We start from the raw sequence: 20,921 nt of genomic DNA on the forward strand, positions 1-20,921 counted from the left end.
AAATTTATTTTATATTTTTTTAATATATATGTATGTATGTAAATAAATATCTACGTTAAACTTACACCACTCCAAGGCGATATTATCCAATCCACACCTTCGCATGGAGTCAACATGCACATTTTTTCGGTTTCTGGCTTTTCTTCAATGCAATCGTCATCATTTAAAACTTTTTTTCGACCATTTTCTTCAATATAGCAAGTAACTTTTCGCCTTTGCTTGCCTTCGCCACATAATTTATCACACTGAAAAAATAAATAATATAAAAGGGATCTCATTCGAATAATCGAAGACAAATAACACTAGTTTATAACATAATACTTTTTGCTTATTCATAAAATGAAACATATATTTTTTGAAAGAGCTATGTCCGATGGTTAATGAACAATTGTTATTTTTTGTTAATTGTGGGTCGTTGAATACAGTCACATACTACGTTTGGAATATTACGACAAAATAAGTAGTTTTTTGAATTGTCGAAATCAATACGCATTCTTTTGAGAGGCGGTCATACAAGTTTATATTAAATAATTTGTTCTATTATTTTTTTTTTTTTAATTTTTTTTTTTTATAAATTATATAAAACTTTCCAAAGATTCAAATCTGCATAATAATTCACCTAACAACGGGACACCCAAATATCGATTTAGAGTTTATAATTTAGTTATATATTCAAGTATTTCTACAAAAATCTCTTTTATTTTTATTTGCAGATAAAAATAAAAAAACTCATTTTAAGTTCTTTCAAGTGTTGGAAACATATGATTATGAAAAATGTTCCGTGCAGCATGAGAAAGTGGTTAAAATAAAATTAAAAAAAAAATATGTTTTTTTTGGTAAAATTAAATCCACTTTAAAGAACCACCAATTACTAACAGTATAAAATTCGTCTCATTGAAATACGACCTCATATTTCGCTAAAAATGAAAAATATTAATTTTTCGAATTATTCGAATAGAAATGTTAATATATTAGACGTTCGAATGGAATCATTCAAGAAAATGATTTAAATTATTTGATTACTCGAAGAATAATAAATTTATAATGAACTTTTGTTCAAAAAAATAAAAAATAAAACACGAATCGACAACTATAGTAAGTACTTACTGGTGTCCATGGACCTAAATGGTATTTGGGACAGTTCTCAATATCCCGGTTGCACTCTTGCTGATTTGCAGGCTTATTTCCAACTTCTTCCAAACAAACTGAGTCTTCTTCAATAGTATTTTCTCCTGTTGGAGAAGTACGCTCACAAGTAACAGTTCGATTTTGCATGCCGTCTGAGCCACAACCCTTAGAACATTTTCCCCATTCACTAGTAACCCAATGAGGAGCACACGGTTCCGTTCCACATTCTTGACTTTCTGCTGGCTTCGCCTTTTCATCACAAAAGCTTACGTCAACCTCTTCCAAATTTAGTCGGTTATTACAAGTGACTGCACGTGTCTGGGTTCCACCACCGCAGGATGCACTACAGGGTCCATATTCCATGTGGGTCCAGGTGTAAACATCAGGTGTATTAGAACTAACTGATTGCGGAATGCTGTATTCATATTCGATACTAACATTTTTGTCTTGAACCAACATCACAATAAAAACTGGTTCATTAATGGGGCCAAGACAAGTTAACTGATCTGGTGCGGCAAAGCCCATAGGTTTCCTTTGGTAGTTCCACCATGAACCAGCAAATTCCATTGATCTAGGAAAATCTATTCGGAAATTTCCATTCAAATAATAATGACTACTTAAGTTCCGACAAGCTAAATAGTTGTTTGATGGTGATGTCTCTTGTATTCGAATGTTCGTGGCACCACTTGGTATCAACAGCAAATCATTATAGCCTGCAGCTAGATTATTTGTAGTAAATCTATCTGCAATTGTACGGCATGTTGTGCCGTCACCTCCACATTTACGGCAAATGTCCTCTTTCGCATCAGATCCGAGCATCATATCACAACCCACAGGTTGACATTGACCATCAACACATACGTCTAGATCTTTATCATTGCATCGTGTTCCATCAATAACTTTAGCCTTGTGTCTGTAGTAAAAACGCTCGCCATTAGGCATGCAATTTAACTCACAAGGATTGGGAGCATTTTTGTAAGGAACCCACTCGTAGTAAATTCCATCAAATGGCTGATGATTAAAACGGGAACACTGTTGACTTCTAAAATCTGGTTCCCCTTCAGGACAATCTTGCGTATTGCAAGAGAAATATTTACGATTTCCTCCCCTACATATAGGAGCACCATTTGGCCTAAACAAAATAACAAGTATTTATTAAACTCCAACACTTACTATTCCTTAAATATATCTCAAAATCTTACGCTGTTCTTAAGCATTCTCTTGTCTGAAACGAAACACCGCCTCCACATGATCTCGAACATTCAGATGGCGAACTCCAATCACTCCATTCTGTGGAATCATCACCCTCACCCCCAGGTATTATCGAACTCGCGGGAAGATACATATGTGCCCCATTTTGTCTTTTTAACCGCTCACCAAACTTAAACAAAGATCACACATTATATATTTAAATTTAAAGTTTAATTTGTTAAATTGTTCTATACTTACAAATCTTGACTGTGACGTTTGAATACAAAGTAATAGAATGAATCCTATCAAGGGCGGTAATCTGTAAGTGACAATTTATAGTAAATATATAAGTCGTAATTTAAAAGATAAAAAATTTACAATTTAACTTTAACAGTATAATACTAATTGAATGTATATTACTAACACAATTCCAAATAACAATTAAAATTATTATTATCGAATAATGTTTATTTGAATAAAAAGACTTCTTTATTTTTTAAAATTAACACATTTTTCGAAAAAGGAAAAACTATTTTTTTAATGTTTTTTTTAATTTTGAGTTTTAAACTAAAAAATAAAATTACAAAAATACTCCTCAAGTGCTGACCTGTTACGGTACACATTACAAATATATGTTTTTACACTGAAAATAATCCATGCTCAACTTTACGAAAAAAATTTCGTAATTTATATTTTCGTAATACATATTTACAAAAATTTCGTGTATAATACGTAAACCTTTCGTAATATTTTTTTCTTAAATTTTAGCGAAATTAAACATAATGATATTAAGTACATATATTATATATATATATTAAATAAAACTACAACATTTTTATAAAATTTAAGAAAAAGTATAATATAATTGACGAACTATTTTCATAAAAAATAAATAAAAATTCGTGTGGAGAATAATTTTGAACTAAAATTAGAAATTTTTTTTTAAATGAACAAAAATGTTTGCATAAATTAATATTTCGTAAATTTGACCATATTTATTCAAAATTCACTTTTTTCAATTTATGCAAATTAATTTTTCCAAGATTATTTTGCATTATACTAAAATATTTCGTACAATTTCGTATATATTACGAAAGAATTTCTTGTTGCGAAACAACAAACGATTCGTACAATGTACGATATTTTTCGTATATATTAGGCATGGATTTTTTCAGTGTAAATGCATTTATTAGAACTTTATTTTTAGTTTTAAAATATTCTTTTTTCTACAGAAAATATTAAAAATTCTGAACACTAGAGTGTCCAGAGAAGTAGTATTTTTTTAGAATATAGTAATATTAGTAATATATGCCTGGAATATAGTATTATATTAATATTATTATTAATTTTATTTATTGGCAATTATAACGCTTATTTAGAGTTTGGAAACGAAAAAAAAAATACATTTTGAAATAAATATAGAAAATTGTTTTTATGCAACTTTGTTTAAAAATCCTATGAAGCCATTGATATTATTTTTTATTTTTTTAAATTTTGTGTTTTCACTGAAGCTAAAAGATATCAGAATTTTGCACTTAAATCATCCCAAATTGGATCTTTATAGAATTAATTAAAATCAAATCAAAATTCAATTAGCTTTTTGTTCATTAAAAACAAATTATTAGCAGCATTTTTTAAACTATTGGATTTATTAAATCCAAATTTTAGTTCTGGCACTGTACGCCAGGATAAGGCAAAAGGTTTTAATCGAGGCTAAACAAATTTCAAATCATAATGTCAGCAGCGGCCAACAGATGGAGTTATTTCAAAACTTAATATTTAAATCATAAATTTTCCTTAAAATTTGTAATAATTTGTTGCAAAAATTGGTATTTTCACTGAATAATCATTTTAATATACCATAAAACATTCAAAGATGTTTTTCTCGAAAGATTCGTTTTTGGATTAGTAACTAAGAAATACATACATATATATGTACATACTTATGAATGTAAAATAATATAGACTGTAGTAGACTGCCTGCTGAGGGCAAGGCGTCAAAGCGTAATGTTATGTGTCAGCAATACTATTTCATAGTTATACCAGGTTATTCTATTGGCGTTTATGCTCGCGTGTCACTTGCAGTGACAAAATTAAATTGGCACATTACCAAATCGCTACCCAACACCCAATATCTGCTACACTCATTGACGTATGTTTACAACCATTTTTCACACGAATCAAAAACATTAAATTGACTGCAAATTAATTTGCAAGACTGTATGATGACGGTGATGATGGCAAAACATGGTAGTACTTGGTTGATTCTTTCAGTTTAGATGTTTATATATGCTAGTCAGGCGACTTTTTGTCTACTATTATAGCCATATTATTATGTGTACGTACATTCACACAAACATATATACATACATACATATTTGTAGTTCATATGTACATATATTTAGAGGTTTGTATGTAAATATGTTCATATTTTGTTTACTATTTGTTATTACTGTTTTATATACATATACATACATACATGTATTTATTATTCTCAGTAAAACTGACGACAGTTTGTCGTTTGCTATTCTATGCCTAAAATATGGATCGTTAGTTCTCATCATTATTAAGGGATTTATATGTGTTTCTTTCTGGGTTTATTTTTTCCGCTTCGTTTTTTTTTTTATTTATCATTGTTACACTTAGTTGTTTTTAATTATCTACGCTGTCTTGGCATTGCTACCATCATAATAAACAAATTACTTGATGCATAATATTTAATCAACAACACTTGACCTACAGCATTGCTCTTGATGCAACAATAAAGTCTAAAGAAGCCCAATAATTCGCACAAACAAAAAGCGATGAACGGGTGATGATGATGATGCTTCATATTCGAAGCACTTGCATTTATTTATGAAGCCATAATAAAAAGAGTTGATATGATGAAAAAGCATCATATGTACATTGTACATAAATATCTATGCATATGTACATACCTACATCAAGTGCCAACAGAAAGTTGCAACAATTGAAGAAATGTACGCACAAAACAAACATTTCTTTCTTAATTTATTATTATTGTATTAATCAGATGTTTATGGTAACAACAAAGTAAATAACTTTAATTAACAATATACACAGTATACCGCCACAGACAAATTATTTTGTTAACCCTCTCAGAACAGAAAATTATTTTTCTAAAATGGCGACAAATAACAAATTTATTAGCTAAAGATACAAATTTAATTTCTGTTACATTCCTTATCACAGCATCACTCTCTGGCTCATATCTGTCTATCCATAATTTTAGATAGATTAGAATTCGGAAAAAATTGGTGGTCATAATCCATATATTCAAACTAATATTCCCAACAAATTTTATTAAAATCAGACTATTTTATTAAAATCATTAATGATTTTAAAAAAATTAAATGATTTGAACCAACAGCAGCGATTGAAAATTTTGATCTTAGTACAATATATTAAAAAGAATTTCTACGATCTTTTCAAAATTAATATCAAAAACTCGGTAATTTTGAGCTGATTAAGGCAAAAATAATTGTAAAATTGTTTTAGAGTATTTTGGTCCACTAAATAATTAAGCTGGTTTGAGAGGCATATTAATATTGCTTTTTACCGAAATAGGTGTCAAAATTATTGAAATATTTTAGCATTTAGTTTAATCCATTTAAGAATTTTTTAGATTATTTTGGAATTTATATGCCTCTAATAATGCACTAAAAATCGTTATGCGGAGCAGAAATACTCTAACAAACACATTATTATTTTTCTCTCGATAAGCTCCAAATTACGGAATTTTTGAGATCAATTTCTAAAAGATTGCAGAAAATTTTTTGTGGAGATATTGTCCTGAGATCAAAATTTTCCATCGCCGGTAGGGAACTGAGAACACTTTAAAAGAACATATTTTCTATTTTTCTCGTGTTCAGTACATTAAGTTTTAATATAATTACTTTATATAGCGAAAAATATAAAGTCTATTGATAAACTTAATATAAATTTAGAACTTTTAAAAACATTAAAATCAATTAAAAATTTTTTATTTTGTGGAATACTTTAATTTTTTTTTTCATTTAATTTGTAACAGAAGGAATTAAACAAATACGAAAGATCATTCATTTAAAGAATGAATTCTCTTAGGAATGAATTCAATGCAATGTAAAGCTAAAGAATAAAGCTTTTAGAATTAAAATTTAGAGAATGTTTTTAAAAAATAGAGCATTCAAATATTTTAAACCGAATTAAAAATTTAAGGGAATTAATTCTAAATAGAATTCCTTCTTTCCAAGCTATGTACATATGTACATACATACATATATATGTATATGTATGTTGCGGTCAATGAAGAGTCCAATAATACTTTTGCATTCCATCATTCTTAAACATACATACATGCAAATGCAACAAATAATGTTGCTGTTACTACTACAAAATACTTCTGGGCCTCCCATAACTAAAAATGTCTAGATTTTAATAGTTCTTGCTCTTACACACATACGGAGATGCAATAGAATAAACACTCATATACATACATTTATTTATAGATTATAACATGAAAGGGTTTGGAACCAAAAACAGAAAGAGGAAAAATATTTTTGGCCAGAGACAAGGAAATATTTATAAAATCATTTCCCAAAAGATAGAGAAATCCAAGCGTGAAAAATACATATGGGGAATTTCGTGTCAAGTGACCCAACTTTAAAAAACTATGCCTCCCGATTTGGATGAAATTTGTACCATTTTCAGCTCTATCGGTCAAGAACTGCCGGAGTCAGAGGGAGTCAAAGTTGGACATTTTGTTCATACAGGTTTTTTTAAGCAAAAAAAAAACTGAAAAAAATAAAAGGGTCCATTTAAAAAAAAAAAAATTAAAAAATAAAAAAATTTTAATTTTTTTTTTTTTTTTTTGAAAGAATAAAGAAATAGCTATCTGAACTCCTTTGGACAATTTTTGATAGTACCAATAGGTGAAAAGTTGCACTCATTTCAATAAAACCCTGTATAGTAGTACATACTAGTATTATATAGTAGTACATACTAGTATTATATTTAAGAATGGTGTAAATGTCAAATAAAATAATGATAATAATTATCTATGACATTATTGGTTCACTGCTTCTAAAAATCACAATAAAAAAATGTATCATCACCAATTTTCCACATTTTGATATTTTAGCTTTCGTCACTGTATGCTTATTTCTCAAATATTCAATTGTATTTGCAGAAGTTAAGAATATTGAATGTCCATCCTCTTTAAAATGTTGCTTTGATTTATAACAAGTGAGGGTGTTATATTCGGCTATACCTAATCTTGTACACCTACCATCAAATCATATTCCGTAAGATAGAGTGAATTTCGGAAGGTGGCCTTACATTGATTATTATATGAAACATCAGGGTGATTCTTAGAATGTTATATACTCATAAAATTTGACAAAGAGATTTTATAAAATTAGAAATGTCGCCTTTAAGTGCTCTACTGGTATAAAACATTTTAGGGCGTTAAAGTAATTTTCTAAGGGAGACATATCCTCATACATACATACATACATACATACATACATACATACATACATACATACATACATACATACACCATACATACATACATACATACATACATACACACATACATACATACATACATACACATACATACATACTACATACATACATACATACATACATACATACATACATCCTACATACATACATACATACATACATACATACATACATACCTATACATACCATACATACATACATACATACATACATACATACATACATACATACATACTACATACATACATACATACATACATACATACATCATACATACATACATACATACATACATACATACATACATACATACATACATACATACATACATACATACTACATACATACATACATACATACATACTACATACTACATACATACATACATACATACATACATACATACATCTACATACATACATACATACATACATACATACATACATACATACATACATACATAACATACATACATACATACATACATACATACTACATACATACATAACATACATACATACATACTACATACATACACTACATACATACATACTAAATACATACATACATACATACATACATACATACATACATACATACATACATACATACATACATACATACATACATACATACATACATACATACATACATACAATACATACATACATACATACATACATACATACATACATACATACATACATACATACATACATACATACATACATACATACATACATATCACATACATACATACATACTACATACATACATACATACATACATACATACATACATACATACATACATACATACATACATACATACAGAATACATACATACATACATACATACATACATACATACATACATACATACATACATTACATACATACATACATACATACATACATACATACATACATACATACTACATACATACATACATACATACATACATACATACATACATACATACATACATACATACATACATACATACATACATACATACATACATACATACATACATACATACCTTTTATTCAACTTTAACGTCATTCAATACTTTTTAATGCAAACATTATTTAAAAATGTTCCATTATTTAATGGAAAATTTATTTTAATTCTTTTGAATGCAAAACAGAACAAAGCAGTGAAAAAAGCATAAAAATTAACATAAAAGATTTTCAGTTTATTTATTATTTATTTAATGTTTTTATGGACGCAACACATTTTAAATAGTTTCGATTCTTTTTTTTATAAACTGCCCAGAAACAAATAATAAGAACCAAACCTTTTCCAAACAAACAGACAAAAATATTCCAATTTATGTATTATCCAAATTATTATTTGATAAATTTTTTGAGTAAGAAAAACTACAATGTGTTGAAATATAAAATGTCTTTATTATTCTCCGGAAAATGTATACAAATTTTGTATACTCGAGTAAAAGTATGTTTGTATGTATGTATGTATGTATCTCACTATTGTAGCTAGTAAGTAGAAACTAAAAAAATATATTTTCCTAAATGCAATAAATTTGCAGATTAGAGTTCTAACAAATATGATACAAAAGTAAATTGTATGGGTGGGTGTTTGATTGTTTTTCATGTATAAAACAATTTAATACTTACTAACAACATAATTATCATCATAATCATTAACTATAACAATCCTATGTGATGTTATATTGAAATTTTAAGCTAAACAAAAACTAAAAACTCACAGTATGTTTAGTATACGTAATTTATACAAGTTTTTCATGAAAAAATTCGCTAAATAAAATTCCTAGAAAAAACTAAAATTGTTTAAAATAAATAGGAAACTAAAAAAAGAAAAACGAAGAAAACCCAAGCACCATCATCATTGTAGCAGCATCCAAAAAAAAATTATTATTTCACCACTTTACGAGGGCACGTGTGGTTTTCATACTGTGTTCGGTATGAAAGTACAATTTATTAAATACATATGTAGTACTTATTTAATGTACATAAGCATTAGGATAAGCACATAAATATACAAACATGTAAGTATAGCAGACCAGTACATACCGGCAGTTTTTTTGGTTTAGGCCATGATCAAGGTGTCTTTTCCATTTGCTTCATTTACCACCTTTGTATGTAAATGATCGCATACAAAGGCATTTACTTGTGCAACAAGAATGGAGGGGAGTGAATGAGAAGACAAAAAAGTTAAAGAAGAGTTTGAGGTTCTAATTAACTGAGTGTAAAGTGCTCTTTTTAGATCTTTATTAAAGTTATGTATATGTACATTAAGCTACAATCGAATGGGATTTATTGTGTATGCGAGGAACATTTGTTGTTGTTTGCGGGTGCAAATTCTAATAACTATAGGTCTTCTACATCAAAAATAAATACAAATTAAATTTTTCTAACACAATTCGAATTTTTGGATGGACACATGAAAGTATTTTAGAATTAAAAAACAAGTAAGAAAGTATAGTCGGGCGTGACCGACCATATGATACCCTAAACCAGTTATGAATATTAAATGTGATTTATTTTTCTTAATAATTCATTGTTTCGATACATTTAAGCAATTTATGAATGAAAAACTCATTTTCTGAAAGAGGCTTTATATGGGGGCTAGGGGCAAATATGGACCAAGCCCGATAAAGTTTTGTGAATATATTTATATAATATTTTTTTATGCTGAATTTCATCGCGATATTTGTGTTTATAAGTTAATTTTGGATATTCAAGTAATTTTATGAAGGGGACTTTGTATGGGAGCTCGGGTCAAATGAGGCCCGATCTTTATGAAATTTGGCAAGGTCATCAAGGTTTGTATAAAACTTAGTTGTGCCGCTTTTTATCGATATATAGGTATATTTAACATAATTATGAGCTCAGAAGCCCTTTTCTGGGGGTTCTGTTGTATGGGGGCTAGGTGAAATAATGGATCGATTTTATTCATTTTCAATAGGCATCGTCCTTGGGTCAAAAAAAGCGTGTGTGCCAAATTTCATCCAATTATCTTGAAAATTGCAACCTGTACCTTGCGCACAAGGTTTACATGGACTGCCAGCCAGCCAGCCAGCCGGCCAGACAGACGGACAGACATAGCTAAATCGACTCAGAAAACGATTCTAAGCCGATTGGTATACTTTAAGGTGGGTATAGGATGAATATTTTTGTATGTTACAAACATCAGCACAAACCCTATATGCCCTCCCCACTAAAGTGGTGTAGGGTATAATGACTAAACATATCTGTATTCCCATTCTTTTTTTGCATTCACATACATAAGTATGTTCTTTTTCTTCAAAATCTCTCCAATTAGCTTTATTTAGTTTTTACACCCACTGTCTGTCCGGCCGTCTGTCTGTTGAAAACACGATACAGTCCGATCAGAAGAGCTAGAGGATTAAAAATTTTAAACAAATATTCCCTATAGGTAAGGTTTGTTTGGTATTAAAAATGGGCAATATTGCTCCACGTTTTCGCATAGCCCCCATACAAGTGGCCCATCGAAAAATAAATTTAACAGTCATAACTGTTTTAAAAATAAATGTATAACAATGAAATTCGGCACAAATAAGTTTCATATCAACCATATGATCTCTCTACCAAATTTTATGACCCTACCCCCCAAATTAGGTCCCTTTCAGAAAATGACTTTAACGCTTATTACTGGATAAACATGAGTATACCGATGAAATTCGACATAAGTAAATTTCCTATGAGCTAAAATCTCTGTACCACATTTTATGAGGATCGGTCCATAATGGACCCTACACTCCATCAGAAAATGACTTTAACGCTGAATAAAAAATACGAGCATAGCGGTGAAATTCGTTATAAGAACGTTTCTTACGAGCAAAAATCTAGCAAAAAACGAATTTTTTGAGGATCGGTCCATAATTGACCCTACCCCATACATATAAGGTCCATTCCAAATATCACCCTGATGTTTATAGGGGAACATTTCTTTTACGGTATACGGTTTGATGGTGGGTGTATAAGACTCGACATAGCCGAATATAACACTCTTACTTATTTGGGAATTTCTTTGTATTTCTTCGTGTGTTTTAGAAATGCTAGCAAATAAATAAATTGAGTTGATGACAATTAAATATGTTGCAAACAGTTTGTTTCCACAAATTGTTTACTTTCATTACAGGCTCACTCACGTTTCAGCTTTTACAATTTTACACTTTTCAATCGATTTCCCGCGCGAGCTCTCCTTATCCGGTTGGGCTAAAATTTAACACCAGTTAGTTTTAGACACTAATGATCAAAATAAGTCCAATCCACACAAAATCAATATTTTTTGGGCACCTCTAATGTATTTTGAAAAAAATAAATTGAGTTGATGACAATTCAGTAAAACCAGCATAATTTCAACAGTGTGAAATATTCACATTTTGTATTCTTTAAGTCGAGTCTCTACGCGAGAAATGGCGTTTAAAATGCATGTAATCTTTCATAACAAGTGCAAGCAGTAACAACTGCTCCCTGCTTTCCAAACTTGCTTCCAAGGAAGCACCATATTTTGCTGGAATATATTTTAAAAACAGATTTTTATTATTGAAATAAAGTAGATTTTTATTTCATCAAATATTTGTGCCCCTCATTGAATATTTGTTTCGATAATGTTACTTGTTGGACAAATTTATATAGGTGGTTACTCTTCTGAAAAAGACGGAAACATGATGTTTCTTCATATTTATTCTACAACCAAACTACTACAATGTTGAACCTTAAAATTAATAAAATCTAAATTATTCTAAAATTTCCTAATAAGGATATTTTTATTGACAACGAAATATTCATTGGTAACAATTAGGATACAACAAATAAGGTAGGTATTACCTGTATGTGAGTATGTATGATGTTCGTCAAATGTCCAATTGTAATATATAAGATCACAATGTGACATGTCTTTGTTATGAAACTGCTTGTCCGTCATACATGCATATGCACTTAGGGAAGCCCCAAAATTAAAGTTTCTGATATTGCCGTCAAAAATTAAAATTTGGTTAACTTTAAGATTCCATTTCTTAAAAGTTTATTCTGACGTGAATAAGTACTGAGCTGAATCCAAATGAAAAGACCTTTGAGGAATTTATACTTTTCTTACAAAGGAAATATACTTCAATTTGGTATAATCTTGAAAGATCTTTTAAAGGCGCTTTCAATGTTATATGTTTTTATTTTTTCGGAAAAAATTAGGTACTACCCTAATCTACATAGTATATGAAAAAACGGGAACAACTATAAAAAGTAATTTACCACAAAAGTTTCAAATTATAAAATTCTCTCGATCCTGATTTTTGGTTCGCTTATATCAGACATGTGTGTGTCTGAAAGTCGTGTTGGGTCGTTAACCTTAGCCCGTTTTTGAAACCTTTTGTTTTTATTTATGTATGTTTAGTTTTTATCAAACTTCTTGAATTGCTTGTATCCATGAAGAGCTTTTTCGAATCAACACTCATACATTCATATGTATACAGCCCTATTAAAATGTGTTGCGTTGCATGCAGCGTTGTCAACTTTCAATTTCAAAAAAACGCATATTTTTCGTAAAAGACACTAAGAAACATACATATAGTACATACATTGCGAATGCATTTTGCTTTTTACGAGTAATTAATTAAAAAATTAATATTTTTCGAAAAAAATTAGAATTTTCTAAATTAAGGAGATTTTAGAACCGGTAGAAACAGATACAGTTCAGTTTATTGAAAAACAATTCTTGGGACTAATAATGTTACCACTACATCAATTGTACGGGTACATACTTATATTACATTCGAAATAACCTCTTGGAACAGGTTTAAAATAATTTTGAAAAATTAAAACCACATGTTTGCTCTAATTTGTCTTTCGTGAAGGGTGAAGATAATTGTCACTTTAGTGTCCCCTTTGTAAGCGAGAGAATGGACACTTAAAAAACAAACTTAAACTTTTTGTGTGTCTCTTCGCAATCTATCGAGTGACGATTAACTGCGCCTGTACCTCATGTTACACTTTTGCTCCTCACTGTATGTACATATATGTATACATATACATAAGTAAATTCAAGGTAAATTTAAATATATTAATTAATTAAAAAAAATATCTAAATCAAGAACTTTTTTCTAAAGATAGAAAAATACAAATATTTCTCTTTAACCACATCAATTGAGTTCCTCTTACTAATTGATTGATAAATTCAGGTGAATCTTTTAAATGAAACACAAACAAAAAAATATTGTTATATGTATGTATACCCATCAATGTGAATTGGCTGTTCGAGGTCAATGAATAAAATTAATAAAGATCTAAAAATATTTTCGGGAACTGTTGCAAGATCAAAATGATGTACAACAAAGTGTAGAAATTAATAGAAACAGATATTTCATAATTTGTGTTTAATAACCTACCAAGAGTTTTTGTTTATAAATATTTAAGTACATACTTCCCACAAAAGATAAAATGTAAATAATAATAAGTGATCGGAATAAACATACACACAAATCCATCTGTACACCTTTACATACTTATGCATATACATACATATGTATGTGTGTATTTAAGAGTATCCATTAGGATAATATTTTTACATTATTACAGAAAAATAAAAGAAAAATATACGAATATCCAAATGTAAATACAAATTAAAAAGAATCTTGATAAACTGAAGAACTTTTTTTGCACATTCAGTGTCTTTGAAAGGTGCTCCGACAACAGATTGTCAAAAAAACTGTTTCACCGGACGCTCTAATGTACATCGTTATGCGGCAGCACCTACATACATACATACATACACCACCCTGCAGTTCGACAAAGAGTCAATGCATCCGAAAAAGACAGTGATTTCCACTAATGTCTAACCAACTGCTTGGCTCTAATTCGTCTTTCGTCACGGATGTACTCTTTGTAAACGAGGTTGAAGATAATCGTCACTTTAGTGTCCCCTTTGTAAGCGAGACAGGGGACACTTAAAAAGCACTTGTCTGCCTCTTCGTAACATAATAAATATGTGCATTTTTGTAAGTTGCAACTTCCAAATTTCTCAAATGGTCTAGTTCATGATTGAGAAACGCCGTATATATAATCGTCTTTCTCAATATTTGTATTTTGTGGCATGTCGAGTTACAAGAATAAGCCCTTCATATATATTATATTCAAAAAAATTAAAAATGTTAGCATATTTTTATGTAGCACTTTTATTTTACTAGATTTTTCTTTCATTCATTTACTAGGTATGAAAACGTTGACAACAACGCCCATTGAAAGAGTGTAGGAATCATTTTAAAATTGTAATATTTTTTAAATAAAAATATTTCCATATTAATTTGGTCAGCCGCTGTATTTGTCAACAATCCAACTTAAATAAGTGTATTTTGTTAAAATTGTGTATTTAGTTTTTAGGAATAAATAGTATTTATCAAAAACTTAGGAAATTCAAGATTTAAATGAAACATACATACATATTCACAAATCAAAGTAATTAAATTGTTTAACTTTTTAACGCTTAGCCATACAAACTTAATATAAATATTTAGATTATCTTCCAAAATGAACAACGGCAATAACAAAATAAGCTAAAAAAAGATATTATTTGTATGTACATTATATAGTACGTCGAGTACACGCACGACTGACTCATTTCAGTTCTTAAAACCACTTTTTTGCTTTGAAGTGACTATAGTTTTTAGGTAATAAACTAAAAATGGGTGCTTCAGTGAAAGAAATGTTTTAATTAATGAAGCAAGAAACCGAAAATATTTATTTTGTTTACATTACAATCATTGGTATTTAAATTCCTGTATATTCATACATAAATATGTACATATGTATGTATATAATATATGGTTAAAACAAAAGTACCACATTTTAATTGTTTTCTTTTTACCAAAGTACTTACATAAGCATGTATGTATGTGCCATCAGTCAGTCCAATTGACTTATTTAAATATGTACTTATTATTTCAAGTATTAATAATTGTTATTTCAAATGTGAACATAGTAGTAAGTTATATATGTATAGTGAGTACATTAGAGTGATCCAAGCTTGTATGAATGAAAAAAAATCGATTTTTTTTGTTATATTTTAGAGAATACGTTTTAGTTCTTTACTGAGGTACATAATCAAATATATGTACATATATCCGAAGTTTTATTAAAATCGGATAATCTTAATCGATAAACTGTGGAGATCAAAGGTCAAACTTTGTAATATTTGGGAACTCTCAGTGTAATGAATTCTCAGTAATGAATTAATACGTACACACAGAAAACAGTTTGGTTGGAAATCAGTTACAGCAATTATTTATTTGTAATCCTAAGTGTTATTTTGTTGCAATTAAAAAAATTTGCTGAATACAATAGTTTTTCTGTATTTATAACAATTAAATTATAAATGTGATTGAATTACTATTCGAACCAAAGTTTATTTAGTTAACATAATCAATGTGTTGTTGAAAAATTTTATTTGAAAATATTGGCAGAGACAACCGAATTTTAAAACTATGATTTGATGTTTACAATCCTAAATTTGGTAAATACAATGGAACATTTTGGTAGAGATATTATAAAATTATATTCGGAGCTCACAAGCGAAATTTTTGTTGATTTTATTTGACATTTTTAATAATATTTAAATAGTTTCAAAGCAAAATATTAAAACAATCAAAATAAAACAAGATATTGCACGAATTATAATATAATGCGGAAAATAAGAGGCCGCCCGCACTTATTTTTGCATCCCTAATTGCCAAATATTTTGAAAAGGTCTAACGTTCACACGCTTCTGCAAATAAACATTTTAAAAGCCGCGAAGGTAAGAAAAATACTATGTTCCATTCCGAAACAACATCTTAACTTAACTTTTGACAATTGTTTCTTTAGAAAAAGGACCGCAATTCAATGCCATTACGAGGATTTGCAAATGCATTACTTACAGTCAGTTTTTATATATCAAGTTTCTTTGAACCTGTACGCATCAAAATGATTACCAATTTCAAATCTTCGATGATTTGTCCTCCAGTACATCATACGCCATATACTTACATATGTCTACATTAGGAGATACATATGTATGTATTTTTATTTTTATTCTGAATTTAGGAAATATATTTCCTAAAATTACGTTTGTATTTTTCATGTACCCTTTTTCTAGTATACTTTTTGGCGTCCAATAAAATAAATTTTAAACAAAAAAATTAATTTGAATTTTATTTGAACCAAAAAACAAATTGTCTTCACTCATAATTGAAGTTGTGTCAACCGATAATAACGGTTATGCCTATCGAATTTCATAACAGTTCTCATAACCGACCAAATTCGATTGGCAACAAATTCGGTCGTAACAACGAATCTGTTTTCTCTGTGTATTCTCTAAAATATTACAAAAAATGTAGATTTGAATTTGGAGATTTCAAATGGCCGTCGAAAAAAATCTAACTTTTTTGACCATAGCTGAGAACAAGTTTTGTTACCTTATAAGGACAAAAACTAGCATTCGAGTAATTATGTATATTTTAAGTAATAAAATATATATATATTTTTTTAATATATCCCAAAAGCAGTAATTTTTTTGTCACATTTCGAATTCATGTGCTGTGAGACATGTTAAATGGCGGCAACTTTTAACGTTATCCTATTAGCCTAATTTTTTGCATGTAAACCCAAAGGACAATTCTAGAGGGGTGACGGGCAAAATTCGTTTTTTTTTGCAGCACTTTAATTCACATATGTAATTATTTTATGTAGAAAACGTATATATTAATTCATAGTGTTCAACTTAATAATACTGAAAACAGAACTTCAAAACTATTGATTCAATTTGCGCTTAATTTACCAAAATGGGGATCTTAAGTTGTGCATTTTTTATAATAGTAATGCACTAATAAGGCATTCTTGATAAAATTAGATTTTTTAAATTTTTGTTGCTTTTACTTAGCCAAATTAAATTCAAAATGTATTCGATGTCAACTAATGTCAACTAAAACGAGGATGCACTGAGTACTGTTTTAAGAATGAAAACATTCTTTTTAACTTTATGTGTATGTATGTATACTTTTAAATTGCCCGATTAAGGTTCAACTTTAATAATTATTAATAATACAAATTATTTTCCATAACAGAAACTTGCGATATTATTAAATTTGCATGGTGTATATAGAAGAAGAAAAAAAATATGAATTCGATTTATTGATTTGCTCATTTATATGTACAATGTATTTATTTATCTTTCAAGAAACTAATACCGAATCGATCGTATTAACTTTTTGCATATAATTATTCTCACTTGACTTTTATTTATTTCACACTGCCAATTGTTAAAATATTTGGAAAGAAAAACACTCGAAGACTGTGGAACTAAAGAAAATTTTACGTAGAACATTTTCAATTACGTACGAGTCTTCATAAATCCATTTATTTGTATTGTATGATCAACTTGATAAATGTGGTCGACACATGACTTATGGTGGCCATAAAAACCACCGGCAAAATAATGGAAACAAGAGAAAGAACGAACGAACAAAATTATATAATAGAACACTTTTTTAGCCATTCCACCTTTTTTAATTCTTTTTATTTTATTTTTCTTTTTCCGATTTTTGTTTTTGCTCAAAAATACATGTGTATGAACGAGTATTTACTCTATACGTGAAATTGCTGTCATGTTCTTTCAGTTCGTTAACTTAGGTCAAGTAATTGCGGATTTTTTAAAATAAAAAAGTAAAAAATAACAATTAATTAACATGTGTATGGGTTGATTACAAAGCATGAAAGAAGTTATAATAAGTACAAGTGAGTAGAATAAATTTTATTACACCAGTTTTTTACACTTTTTTCGCACAACTCAAACATTCAAGTCTTTTTTAATTCACAAACATTTTGTTTTATTTTATTTCTTTTTATTTATTTTCTTTTGGTTTGTCCACATTGTTGAAATATTTGACAAAAAGTTGTAATCACCAAAAAGACTATAGACCTTAAGTTTGTAATTTTTTTAAACTTTTATCTGGAAGTTTAATTTTTTTAAGAAATCGGTACATAACTAGGTATAAAATTATTAATTATTATTTCCAACTTAAGTACTTTTTTCTTGTTGATACAAAAATATCATTTTAATTAATTAAACTCGTTTAAATTTAGAAAATATCACAGATTTAACATTTCTAAATTGCTACAAAACTGACATAACTCAAAATTTAGGGTTTTTGAACAAAATTTTTGTCGTTCGAAAGTTTTTCATATGGTTTTCATTGATGTCTCTTATTTTCGGTGTAGATAAGAAATTTTTACCTAAACGTCAGAACTAAAAATGATATCTTCATGAATGTTTATTGAGTGAGTAGTGTTAATGTACTAAATAGGAGAAACATGAAAAATATTGTTTTTTAAAGTGTTCTCAGTTCCCTAAAAGTACCAACGTTTTCCGACAATATTATTCAAACGAAATTATGCCGGTCTCGCAGTAAATGAGCGATATGTAATTTGATTATAAAAATATAACTTAAATTTAAATAACAAGAGTTACAAATAATAGTGTGGAGTTTTTACGTGAATATTTTGCCAATGTGAACGCGTAAAGCTAAGGTTACTTAACAATTAAACAGTGTTTAATAACCTAAGACAAAATTTTAAATAAGTACTTATTGTAGTATGCTTTAGTTTTTTGACTTAATTACTCGTATTAAAATTGCTTATTACAATTTATAACCACTTCAATAGAAATAAAATCGTTCTTTGAACTTTCAAAACTCTATGTAATTGTATTAAAAATTGCGTTTTTATTTATGTAACTCACAATTGTTTCAAAAATAGTAATACTGTTATTTCTGAATATTATTTTTGTTAATTTAATTAAAATCAAGTTTCAAATGAATCTTCCTTATTTCCGCTCTTTTACTGGCACCTCTATAACAACACATGAATCTATCTACATCTATCTAAGTATATACATATATTCATATTTTCAGTTAACAAAAGTTCAGCAAATATTTTTAAATCAATTAGTCAGTTAAACAAATGCATATACATACATACACATACTATGTACATTTAAAGTGTTGAAGACAATACGTTAAAGATCCATATATAATGTAGATGTAATTATGCAATAATGCATTACATTAAATCTGAGACACTCAAGTGGTTAAACAATTCGAAATTTGTATTAGGAATATAATTTCAATTAGTTTGACTGTAAAACATAGACATTTGAAAAACATTTGTATTAAAATAAGAAGTCTAACTAATTCTGCTTTATATCCTTATAATAATCAAACTAAATTATTTATATGCGTATGATATCCAATCAGCTAGATAAATTTTATATTCAATATTTCATAAAAATATGCAAAAAAACACTTTTTCACACTATCACATAAATATTGTTTTTGGGAAAATTTTGATTAAAATGTAGCCTTACCGAGACCGCCTTGATAAATCCATTTTGTTTTTAGATATTATTTTTTATTTGATTTAGTATCAAATGGCACTATAAATTCCCTTTTAGGGATTTTTAAATGTTTAAATTCTGAATATGTTTTGCTATGATTTTGAGTATGAATATATTTTTAATTATTTTACTAATAGCACTTGATTCGACATACTATTAAATTGAGTATTTGTTAGTGTAATAGTTTTATTGCTTAATATCCTTGATTAAATTCACAGGATCGCGAGTTATATTCTTGTTAGAATTGGTTTGTGGTAAATTTTTAGTTTATTAATCGTTTTTTTTTAGAACGTGGAGCGAACACAACCGTTGGGAAAGAGCGCCAGTCAGCAACTGACCCTATATGCCAATGCGCACTGTAAAAGAAGCTCGCGATCGTTCCTAAAAGGCATCATGCAACACGATCACAGCAGTAATGTAGAACGAAAACCACACAAAATTGCTTGTGATTTTATGTGTGTGTCTGTTGATATCTACAAGTGTGTTGGTTTGTGTGTTAGAATTACTGAAAATGTTTAATCGTCTGGCTACTGGATTTGTTTGTTTGTTGTACACGATGTGTACGTACATACGTACATATGTATGTATGTAACTATAAAATCGTATGTGAGTTATGATCGCTTCCGCTATATTTGTTCGTTTAT

At 28.6% G+C, this 20,921-nt stretch overlaps 1 protein-coding gene across 6 annotated transcripts in view; it reads right to left on the reverse strand.

Annotated features, from left to right (window-relative positions):
• The window catches only part of LOC119609741 (papilin), a 30,644-nt gene extending 10,047 nt beyond the window's left edge, over nt 1–20,597 (reverse strand). For all 6 annotated transcript variants that reach the window (XM_037964637.1, XM_037964642.1, XM_037964638.1 and 3 more), the window contains exons 1-5: nt 20,248–20,597; nt 2,578–2,638; nt 2,331–2,509; nt 1,108–2,260; nt 66–245 (exon numbers count right to left, since the gene is read on the reverse strand). In XM_037964637.1, coding sequence (XP_037820565.1) covers nt 66–245; nt 1,108–2,260; nt 2,331–2,509; nt 2,578–2,638; nt 20,248–20,270 — 1,596 coding nt within the window. In that variant the 5' untranslated portion in view covers nt 20,271–20,597. The remainder of the gene's footprint in view (nt 1–65; nt 246–1,107; nt 2,261–2,330; nt 2,510–2,577; nt 2,639–20,247) is intronic.
• Nucleotides 20,598–20,921: the final 324 nt, after the last annotated feature.

Source organism: Lucilia sericata, unplaced genomic scaffold (genome assembly GCF_015586225.1).
Source record: "Lucilia sericata isolate MDLA Ls3-8-SP2 unplaced genomic scaffold, ASM1558622v1 Contig001052F_arrow, whole genome shotgun sequence".
Classification (NCBI taxonomy): domain Eukaryota; kingdom Metazoa; phylum Arthropoda; class Insecta; order Diptera; family Calliphoridae; genus Lucilia; species Lucilia sericata.